The 11,904-nt window shown below is 42.0% G+C and overlaps 1 protein-coding gene across 2 annotated transcripts; it reads left to right on the top strand.

The window, feature by feature from the left end:
* Positions 1-60: 60 nt before the first annotated feature.
* Positions 61-11,470, top strand: ppp1r10 (protein phosphatase 1, regulatory subunit 10). Of its 2 annotated transcripts, none has more exons than XM_044336409.1 (19): positions 61-147; positions 320-607; positions 3,966-4,074; positions 4,184-4,270; positions 4,840-4,975; positions 5,065-5,116; positions 5,229-5,318; positions 5,422-5,550; positions 5,641-5,746; positions 5,877-5,980; positions 6,083-6,210; positions 6,820-6,877; positions 7,067-7,210; positions 7,317-7,563; positions 7,676-7,751; positions 7,860-8,078; positions 8,629-8,752; positions 8,863-9,225; positions 10,105-11,470. In XM_044336409.1, the coding sequence occupies exons 3-19, from the start codon at positions 3,968-3,970 to the stop codon at positions 10,263-10,265; spliced, it is 2,331 nt and encodes a 776-aa protein (XP_044192344.1). In that variant the 5' UTR covers positions 61-147; positions 320-607; positions 3,966-3,967; the 3' UTR covers positions 10,266-11,470. The 2 variants fall into 2 exon arrangements, with proteins under 2 accessions (XP_044192344.1, XP_044192343.1); XM_044336408.1 differs by having other exon boundaries at positions 6,724-6,877.
* The last annotated feature ends 434 nt before the right edge of the window (positions 11,471-11,904 follow it).

Here is an 11,904-nt window from a genome sequence, read left to right as displayed (position 1 = left end):
ACGCCCTTGACCGACAGTGAAGGTCGATTATCCACCATTTTGTTTAAGCGAAAAACAAGAAAAAACGCTGCCTGTGACGTAAAAATCGTCACGTAGTATAAAAGCTAAGTCCGTCCTCTTCGAGCTCATTCCTGGATTTAGTCAAAGGTAAGTGAAGTCAGAAAAATAACGGGGCTTGTTTTCAACATTTTATTTGTCTTTAAGGCGAAGTCACTACTGAATGTTTTATAAAGCAACAAAGGACTTTGAAGTAGACGGAGAACGACGAAGTTTGTGAGAGAATTGAAATTAAATGTGTGTTTTCTTATGTGTTTTTCAGGTATGAATTTGCTTTGCCGAAGACTGAACCGTCGAGGACTTTGAACAACTCTACTCAAATTCATATTTTTTTCTTCAAGTAATGGACATTTGATTACTATTTTTGCCTCCAGTTTGTTCCTGAAGGAAAGGCTAGCCTTTAGCTACCACAGCCCCACCCATAAGAAGTTTTTCAGTTGATATTAAAACCATGAAGGTTGACGATATAAAATTAATGAAATAAGAGATATAAGTGCCTGAAAAGCACACTATAAAATACCCGAGACGCTGAGGACCTATATTATCAATAGTAAGTTGATTTTGGAGTTAAATTGAACAGTGATTCATCAAATGAAAATAGCCGTAGATAATAGGCTAGCTAGCGGTAGCTGGCTAGCAGGCACCGTAAGTTAGCTTTGTTCTTGGCAAACAATTTGAATATAGACAATGCTTTAGTATGAGCTCACACAGGAAAGTGGACGGAGACAGAAGGCTCCGTTTCTTTGTGTGTGAGACTGAATTGACGAATTGTACAAATAAAACTAAATATAGCCAGTAAATTCGTAAAATAACCATAAGCAATCTATTCATAAAGATTGCCGTAGTCATAGAAAGCAAAGAGCAGCTCATGAAGTCGGACTTTTTGCCTGCCAACTTGTTTTGTAGGGGCTCCTCCACGGAACGAATAGGTTATCCAATGCAATCTATACATAAAGATTGCGTTAGTTTGAAGACTGTGGACATATTTTATGAAGCACTGTGTGTGTGTGTGTTGAAATGTCGATAATGATAGCGCAGGGACTTCCCGAATGCCCGCATCATGTACTCGGCAATCTGTGGATAAAGATTGCAGGATGACTCAAGCGAAGTGGTCTTTCGAAGTACAAACAGTCGGGATTGACAAAAAATGGTGGACTGGTGTGCTTTTCGTCCTCGGACAGCTCCAGGGGCTAGCCGTTCTCTCCTCGGAGCGACATTTGGAAGTTTTTACAAACCTGAAATGCAGAACAAAGTACAGATTGAGCTCCATTGCATTGTCTGATTGCCAATTGCGAATGGGATGCTAGATATCTGGTGCTCGTCGTTTTGTTTTTCTACCAAACAGCCCGGTCTTTGCTATGAGAGCCATTGTTGTTTGTTCAGGGACTGATATGGCGTCGTCGAAGTGGTTAACAGAGGGAGGGATTAGCAGTCAGCCTCCAGCTCCCTCCCCTTTTATCAAGCAGCTTAGCCGCAGGAGCAGGCCTGTTCTCCGCTGTGACAGATGTCAGGTTAAGCACAAGCCTTTTTATAGGCTGCATGAACTGCCCTTATATAACCGAGGGCGTTTTACACTGTTATTTGATTCATTTTGATTCTCCTTGGTGTATATGCAGCGTTGACTTGCTCATAGTCATGGCTGAAGTTGCAACTGTTATAAAAACTGTAGGAAATAACGTTTTTTTTTTAGGATTGGTCAGTGAGTGCTGTAGATATCGTTTTTCTATAATGTACTAGTGATATAACCTATGTAATAACACAAAAGTATGACTATTCACAAATAATGTTCTTCACTCCCACCGAGCCAGGAACCAGGGCCATGTTTAAAACTGATTTTGTGTACATGTGTAACAATTGTGACATTTACAGGCATTGGGTTATTTGCAGTGTTGTGGAGGTCTGAGACTATATAAAACTTCTACTACAACAGTTTCACGGGTAAGACCTAACTGATTCCTCACATCATGACATTTTCAATGAACTGATATCAACCAGTTGCAAGTTTTGTACGTGGATTGACAAATCGGTACTAAAACAGTTAATCATAAAATGCGTAAACGCGGAGAAACAAGTGCATGCTTGTCAGGCTCAATCCAATCAGCCACTATCATGAGACATGTGGAGGTTATTCATAAGACCTTTTGACATGATAATTGATCTAATTGTAGAAAGTGAAGATGGTCATACGGGCCAACAGTCTTGGTCTTGGCTGTCTTTATTTGGATCACATTGGACATATCCAAGACTTTCTGAAATGATGCCAAAAATCCACCACCTTTCAGTACAAGTTTGTGTTATAGTGTTTGTTGTGTGACAGTTGAGACCATTGTCACCTGATGTAGCACTAACAAATGTATTTATTTGTAATTCATGTCTCTATTGTGTAACTCCTCATACAGCACAGTGTGTGTGAACATAAATTAACCTGTAGGTGGCAGTAAGTGGCCTTGTACCCTCTGGCTGGAACAGATGACAGTGATGTCATTAACACCACAGTAGTCCAGTATAGATAACCTTCAGTCTGATAACCACATTTTAGAATGTAAGATAGGACACGGATGATTATTTAACAAAAGTTACAGTTTTCAAGCATTTCATTCTTCATACAGTTTCCTTCAATCACGTTTAATTTGTACATTCATATTTTCACCAGATTCCATATTGATGAGTGAAATAGCTTTTTACAAGTAGGTTTTTTTCCCCACATTCTCCTTGTTTGAATTGCATTGTTGCACAAATGTGTGTGATTGTGATAGAGATATGCTATTAAAAAGTTGATAAATCATAATCAGTAACTTTTCTTTCAAATATCAATCTTTTGCTATTTTTATTTTAACAAAACTTTGATCTTCACTTTTGTGCTTGGTACATAGATATGACATACATGGAAAAGTAAGTAGTTATAGATATAAAATGCATATTAATAGTAAAAGGTAATACCCAGGTAAAGAGAGGTTTTTTATTTCTGGTATTTTGAAACAAATAGTTAAATAGGAAAAAGATAAGTTCATTAAATTAAAAAAGCTCATAAGTAAATTTTATAAGCACCAATTTTTATATTTACACTGCTGCATCCTCATTAATCACAGCTTGAACTGGAATAGAAAACGTTGCCTCACACACAGAAGTATATATCCTGTCAGGCTGAATGTCCTGCCCTGCAAGTCCCAGAGAGGAGAAACTCTGGAACTATGGAATATGTTTCTGTGTCCTGCCCTTGTCCCTACTGAACTGGTGTCGAGTTGGCCACATGAAACACTCCACTAACATCTCAAGTATGAGGCAACACACTGACGCTGTTGTGCACTTTGGATGTTTGACTGCTAGAGCGACAGAGTGTTGTGTGGATGGAAGAAAACACTGCTGTCTGTACCCTTAGGGATTTATATACCATCATCATGTCAGTCAGATTATTTATTTAGATAATTCTCTCTTGGCATAATATTCAAACCATTTACTGGACAGCCTGCCCCTGAATCTCTACTAGAAAGTTGCTGTAATGTGGTATTGTTTGGCCTCTTGACAAATATGCTTCTGCTCTAACGCTCTGAGGTGTTGATTAGACCTTGCTGGCTGGATCATGTTTTCCGTTTTCCTGATTTGGGTGTTGTGCACCAGCTTTTTGAACTTTGGTGTTGAAGGAATATCCTTTGTACATCCTTTGTACCTTTTTTGGAAGGAGGGGTTAACAAAATGGGTTGTGGTTGTTTGGTCCCAAACCTGAAAGATAGTTTGGGTGGAATTCTGTACCGTGGAGCCCCCTTTTTTATTTGGCAGGCAAATGGTCCTCACTAAACAGCACATTCAAATATTTTACCAAAGGCAGAAGATAGCCATCGTCACCAGAAAATGTAATACACCTGTGTCCTGTTAGCATGTGCATTAACTGTTTGAGGTGATCATTTCAGATATGGCAGGGGGACCTGTGGACCCCAGAGAGATTTTGAAGGGAGTGGAGGCTCTCTTAGGGAAGGATGGAGAGCTCCGCAGCCTGGAGGGAGTCCCAAAGGTGTTCAGGTGAGGGGCTGGAACTAGGCATGACACATTTCTGATCCTTAACTGTTTAATTATATAATCACTCTTACAGTAGGTGATATCTTTACACCTTTGCTCTTTTTCAACACAGCCTGATGAAAGCTTCTACCAAGATGGTCAGTAGATGTATGTACCTGAACATCCTATTGCAAACAAAATCCCACGACGTTCTTAACAGGTAGGCCTCACTTACTGTGTATAAGTCCTTTAGTTTCCTATAGTATAATAATACAACTTTTGTTGTTTTATTTGTTCATTTCATCCTGATAAATTGATTAATCAAAACTTACCCAGCTCCTTGTTCCATTCCTATGAAAAGATGCAAACCAACAACAAAATTGTCTGCTAACAAGTATTGTGTGTGTATCCAAAGCCTGACATATCATATTCCTCTGTGCTGTAAAACTCCACTGTTGTCCAAAAATCATTAAAAACACATCAAATGCACTATTTCCTTCTGCTTGAGTAACACTTGTTAAAAACTATATTGACCAACTGTTTTAGGAAATGACTGACCCTTTTTAAAAAGGAAACTATGTATTTGTGAGGCTTGCCCAAGACAGGGCAGGGAATTTTTATTTTGATCTTATCTAATAATACCACCAATCTTATCATAAAAGATGAATAAATCTAATAAATATTATCATGTTTTAATGTTTTGTTGATCTGTTAATATAATCAGTGAGCATCTCAATCCTTTGCAGACTTGCTTTATTCTAAATCAATTGTCCCCCTTCCTTCATCCAGGTTTATCAGAGTTGGTGGCTACAGGCTGCTCAACTCCTGGCTCACCTACTCCAAAACCACCAACAACAGCCCTCTGCTGCAGCTCATCCTGCTCACACTGCAGAAGCTGCCTCTCAAAGTGGACCACCTTAAACAGGTACTGACTCAGTTTATTCACCAGCACACATCTCCACTACACTGCACTTTACAGTAACTGTAGTATTTACCTGCTGTTTCTCTTTTCAGAACAACACAGCCAAGCTGGTAAAGCAGCTGAGCAAGAGTGCAGAGACTGAAGGTCAGCTTATAGCATAGTCTGTCATATATTGTGGTATTATTATGGCCATACAGGCTATGAACTATACTGTATATAAAAGCAGTGTGGAATTTTTCTTGTCTTTTATTTTTAGATTTGAGAAAGTTGGCATCAGTGCTTGTAGATGGCTGGATGGCAACAATCCGTTCCCAGAGTGTATCGAGCATTGGCAACTCTCCTGCTGGTAAAGATGGATCATTTTACTTTAAAAAATGTCCTGTTCTTGTTTCACAGCAGCTTCTTCTCGCAACAGTCTGTATGTGTTTTAAACTGTATTTATGTTGTAGATAAGAAAAAGAAAAAAGAAGAGAGCAAGGTCCCGCTGCGAGATGTGAAGGAGAAGAGTGGAGAGGAAGAGAAGAAGAAGGAGAAACCGAAAGCTCATGCACCCAGCCATGCAAAGATTCGCTCCATAGGTAAACTTAACCTGATGAGATGGACTTGGCTCTGAATGTTAGATTGTAAAAAGTTCTTTATTATAAATCAATATGTTTTGTATTGTGTAGGATTAGAGATGGACACTCCCAACCCCGCCCCTGCTAAGAAGACCCCCACCGCCCCACAGCTGGGCGACAAGTACAACATCAAGCCTCCAGTCCTCAAGAGGCCAAGGTACTGCACCAGTTTCTCTGTGAGCACAGTACCATCATGTGGTGTAGGCGTGCACCTGGCTTACTGCTGCCCTCAGCTGCTTGATGATAGTACCTACATGTTCCATTTTATGCTTATTTTCCCCCTGCAGCTCTGGTCCATTTGATGTTCCTCCTCAGGAGAAGAAGTACAAACCTCTAAATACCCCCTCCAACTCTGCCAAAGAGATCAAAGTCAAGATCATTCCAGCACAACGTAAGTGTGAACAAACATATGAAGATCAAATTGTATCTGTTAATAAGATGATGGTGATGTAGCAGCTGTGGTGTTCACTGCTCTCTTGTGTCATCACTGCAGCAATGGAGTGCACAGGCTTCCTAGATGCTCTGAACTCTGCTCCAGTGCCCGGGATCAAAATCAAGAAGAAGAAGCCCGGTACCAGTAGCCCTGCTAGCACCAAGGCTGTCTCCCCAACATCTAACAAGGTAGCTATTGTGATGCTGTGTTCAGCCTAGTATCAGCATATATTCGCTGATTATCACACCAAAACATCCTCAGAATATTTTCACATAAAGAATCATTCTCCATTGTCTGTAGCTTGACAAAAGACAGTCTTAGATAAAGTTTCACTTACTAGATAAATGTTCACTTACTAGCTTTTTCCGGGGTTTTTGTTTTCTCATTGAACATTTAAGCAAAGGATGCAAACTGAGAGTTAACTGCATATGCCGCTCACTGTGAAATGCAGTTGAAATAAGTTCTGGTCTTAGAAACTTCACTTGAGCATGATGGACTTTGTGGTCCTTGTAGTAATTTCCCTTGGTATAAATATCAGTTGCAAATGTGTGAAGGAACAGCTGAATCTGAGCATTAGTCCATCTCCTCTTACAAGGCTTTGAAATATGTAGGAACAGCTTTATTTCAGAAGATAACAGCTTTTCTCTTTTATAATAAAATATAATCAGACCTCTCACTCTGCCTTCATTTTCTGTCCTCAGGTGAGTCCATTTGACAGCAAACCATCTGCGTATTCATCTTCTGCTAAACCGTCATCTCCTGAAACTGCTGCCTCCGCCACTCCTGATGAAAACCAGGAGCCAGAGCAGCCCGGAACCCCTGTTCCCTCTGAGGACCCAGAGGCCTCTGATAATGGTGAGGTCCTCCCTAAGTCACCTGAATGGCTCCTGATGATGATGATAATAGAGTTAAATGAAGGGAACTTGTATCAAGCTGAATATACTTTCTGTCTTCTTTGAAATTATACTCCCTTTTCTCAGTTGCATTGGAAATGAGACCGTTCTTCTAATAAATTTTTTCCTCATTCTCTCTTGATATTTGTAGGTGAGAAGCCTAATGCTCTGGCAGAACCACGTGGAGAAGAAGAAAGCTTAACCAAAAAGGGCAAGAAGAAGAAGGCTGTTCACTGGGCTGAGGAGGAGCAGCTCAAACACTACTTCTACTTTGATTTGGATGAGACAGAGAGAGGTGAGGAATACCCCACATGCCCAAGTAGGATGTTTACTCTTCTAAGACACCAATGTTTCTGTAAAAAGTATCAGTTATTAATGACATAACTAATCTTCACTCACAGTCAACGTCAACAAGATCAAGGACTTTGGTGAGGCTGCCAAACGGGAGCTGATGATGGACAGGCAGACATTTGAGATGGCCCGTCGGCTCTCCCACGACACTATGGAAGAGAGGGTTCCTTGGACACCCCCGAGGCCCCTGACGTTAACTGGCTGCCTGGTTGCCTCCGGGTCCAACAGCACAGAGAAACTTACCCAGAGGGACCGCGAGATGGGTATCTTGCAGGAGATCTTCCTCAGTAAAGAGAGGTAGGACAAGTGAAAACAGTTCATAAGAAATCAGAATCTTTGATCTTCCTGCAGTAGGGAGGATATGGGATATGATGCGTGCTGATGGTTTCTCATCTATTCTTCTCACTAGTGTGCCTGACAGTCCACATGAACCAGATCCAGAGCCTTATGAACCGATGCCTCCCCGTCTCATCCCTCTTGATGAGGTTAGTACATGCCACACACACCACACACTCTGTTCCTCATGTCCCTCTCCCTATGCATGCGTGTGTAAAACATTGCGTCATTAACGCTGTGTCTGGTCTCCCATGCAGGACTCATCCATGATGGATGACGGCTACGTTGAACCCATGGACACCACATCCCAGCAGGGCTCTGCCATGGGCCAGAACGAGGGTTCCAAGCTGCCGCCCGTCCTGGCCAACCTCATGGGCAACCTGAGCAACACCTCCCGCAGTCCCCAAGCCACAAACACTGTCAACAACCCTGTGGCCCCCACTGTCAACGTACAAGAGCTGCTCTCCTCCATCATGGTAAACACATGATTGCATACTCAGAGAGAGGACTGCATTTATATAGTGCCTTTCTAGTCTTCCGACCACTCAAAGTGCTTTACATTACATGCCACATTCACCCATTTACACACACATTCATACACTGATGGCAGGGGCTACCATGCAAGGTGCTAACCTGCTCAACAGGAGGATCTAATCATTCACACACATGCCAATGACACAGCCATCGGGAGCAATTTTGGGTTCAGTATCCTGCCCAAGGACACTTTGACATGCAGACTGGAGGAGTCAGGGATTGAACTGCCGATCTTCCGATCAGTGGACAACCCGCCCTACTTTTTGATCTACAGCCGCCCCAAGGTCAATTCTGTTTTTGGATTTCACAACAACATTCAGAAGGAGAAATGTAGTTTTTTTTTACATTCTGGACCCTGATTCACTTAATTTCAACTTGCTTATCAAAGTGCACTCAATTCATATTTCTTTCATGAGTAAAATAAGTCTTGGATTAAAAAAACTGTGCATTTGTGGTTTTACTGTATTGCTAATGACAGCTGTCTGTCTTCAGGGTGCTTCTGGTAACCAGTCTACTGAAGACCTAATCAAGCAGCCCGACTTCTCAGACAAGATCAAACAGCTGCTGGGCTCACTGCAACAGACCCAGAACCAGAACCAAGTTGGACCACCACCAGGTAAACTCAACTTATCTGTCACTGTTATACAACTGGATATGTTCTCCTTTCACAGCATGATGTCCACCTGCTTTGGTCCTCCCATCACTCATTAGTTCATTTGTGTCCAGTCAACCAGGGCTTGCTGGGCCACGGTCCAGGGATGAACAACATGAACAACATGAACATGCACATGCAGATGCCCATGAACGGCGGCTACCCGCCTGGCGGTCCCCGCTTCAACCATCCCCCTCCCCCTCACAATCATGGACCGCCCTTCAGTGCCGGTGGAGGCCCGCGCATGATGGGGCCGCCGCCAGGCCAGGGCCGTGGAGACAACGGCAACTACTGGGGAGAGGACTCCATGAGAGGAGGGCCCCACAGAGGAGGGCACTTCCATCGAGGAGGTCGGGGCAGAGGAGGAGGAGGAGGAGGAGACCCAGGCTTCAGGGGCCGCGGTCGAGGAGGTCCCAGAGGAGGACACAACATGAACGGTATTAAATGGTTGAGTCTCAAATAATAGCTTTGGTCAGCAAGAACAAACTAACAACAGCTTACATGATACATTCAGTATGATGATTCTTTCCACAGCAGAGTCATATTACGCTCACCCTCTGCTGACAACACTAACACAAATGCTCCAGCCTCAGAGTTCATTTCACTTTACAAACCACAACTCAAGGTCCCTTTACTCACTGCTTTTGGAGCTTTTGACCAATGATGATGAGAACTGTATGATTCGATCAAAATCTTCAGAACAAGCAAGTAAGTGGACCTTGAGTTGAGATATTACTGCCAACAGAAGTACTCCCAATAACTTAAACTCCTCTGCAATGTTTTTACGTTCCCATCAGTGAAACTCAACACATCCTGCAGATGTTTCAAATTAATGGCCTACCAAGATAAATGGGTAGAAAGAGATGGGTAGATAACTCTGTACAGCAAAGTTCAGGATTGTTCCTAGAGCCACTGGAAGGCTTTTAATGTGAAACATCTGGGCAGGAAGTGTTGAGTTTCATCAACAGAAGCTTAACAGAGATTTAACTGCTAATCAGAACCAACTGGTAAAGATCGAGTGAACTATATCAATATTCTTGTTAAAAGAGAAAGTGTTGTCAGCAGAGTGGTGACCATGATGACATGACTCTGTTGTTGTACTGATGGAGTGCTGTGAAAATTATCATTATACTGATACTAATATAAAAGACAAAGACAAATGTAAAACATTAACAGCAAATTAAGTTTGAATTAAGAATGCATGGTATACAGAGTAGATCATGTACAGATGTACAGTGTGGGTCCTTATTGGAGACTGGGTGTATGTGTATGTGTGTGTGGTATGATTGTAATACTGGTATGTTTTCTGTTGTCAGACATGTCCAAGAGGCCTGTGTGTCGCCACTTCATGATGAAGGGAAGCTGCAGATATGAGAGCAACTGTGCTTTCTATCACCCCGGCGTAAACGGACCACCACTGCCCCCCAACCACCCCGCTAACAACCAACATAACCAGCACCCACAGCATGGACACTGAGTGACACCTAGGAACAACTGTGTGAACTGCTGGCTTCTGGAAGAGCCATTTCCTGTGATCAAACCACTGCAGAGTGTTGGGACTGCTGGTAAAGACATATAGGATGAGCAGGAAGTTCTATCCTCCACTGTAAAGTGTCTGCAGTCATTCTGGTTGAGACTGACCCACAGCAGTGAGCTCTGCGTCACCTGAGACACAGAACAAGAGGAAGAGAGGTGCTGTGAGATGATCACTGATGGGACTGACTGTTTTTATTGTGATCATTTTTAGTAGTGCAACTGAATCAAAGCACCACATTTTCCCACTATGTCAATAGTTGCTGCAACTATAGCTGCCTATCTGCCCCGTCACTTTCCACACTATTAACACGGCTGACCAAATGGAAGCTTCCTACTCAGCAGAAAGCTTTCCACAGAATTCCCTTCTCATCGTGGCTGTTGTACTTACATCTGTGATATTGTTTTCATATTCCCTTTAGTTTTGTTAATCCATCAGTCAGGTTTTTAGTGCCATGTCTTTCCCCTCTGACATGATTCTTAAATGAGAGACAGAAATTTAGGAAGCACTTAGGCCACAGCAATGATTTATTAAAACTGAGCCTGAACAAGAACTAGATAGTATTTAAACTACTTAATTTCTTCCCAGTCGCCCCCAAAACAAAATGACCTGAGGAAGGCCTTGCTTTTTTCTTTGCATACAGCAGCAGGCACTGAATGTGAAGAGATTGTGAAGAAGCAACAACAGCAGTGTGTGTTATCACACATTGTGGCTCAGCAGCTCCCAGTCAGCTTGAAGTGTGTGTGTGTGTGTGTGTGTGCGTGCGTGTGTGTGTGCGTGTGGCATGACAATCATGAGTGTCAATGTGCTGTTGTGTCAGAAGAGCAAAGAGATCTACCTGATCTCAGAGCTGCTGTCTGTGTATCCAGAAGGGTCGTCAGTGTTTAAGAGTCAGGTGAATGCTGAAGCGCTCTGTGGGTTAGATATATCCAGTGTTTTCTGTGAAAACAATGACCTTTGTGTCTCTTGTGGGACTGTAAGAATGTAATGTTTTTTGTTGCTCCCTCCATGTTTTTTTTAATTTGATACAATGTTGAGAACGGTGTTTCTTTTTAAGACAGGTTCAGTTTTTTGTCCGTATGAAATGTTTTTTCAGTTGAGTTCTTTTGTACACAGTGTATTGAATAAATGTCAGAATATGAATGTTTTATGAGTGTTTTATTTGAAAGTGGGACAACAAGCAGCTTGGATGAAATGGAAACATTCTGCAAGAATAATTACAAGGAATTGGACACAATACAAACACCTGCACATGTTCAATTCAATGCATACATTAGAAGACAGGTAAAGTCTGTCTCTATACAATCAAACAATTATTTATGTTGTTCACTGGGGTAAAGCAACATAATAAAATTAACTAGAAAATTCTGCAATTTCTAAAAAAAGCTGTGTGAGAGCTGCAAGCTGCTGCCACTGCTGCTGGAAGCTGCTGCCAGTTGCTGCTACTGACTCTGCCACCACCAGTTTCTGCTTGAGCAGCAATTTTTTCAAATTTTGTTGCACCACCTTCAGGTGAAATTGTATTAAATACTACAGACTTGTTCAGCATCCCCATTTGAACAACTTTGCTGAATTTGTTACC

This window comes from Thunnus albacares, chromosome 19 (genome assembly GCF_914725855.1).
Source record: "Thunnus albacares chromosome 19, fThuAlb1.1, whole genome shotgun sequence".
NCBI classification, from domain to species: domain Eukaryota; kingdom Metazoa; phylum Chordata; class Actinopteri; order Scombriformes; family Scombridae; genus Thunnus; species Thunnus albacares.
The sequence above is the reverse complement of the archived record's forward strand: the minus strand, read 5'-3'. Positions and strand labels throughout refer to the sequence as shown.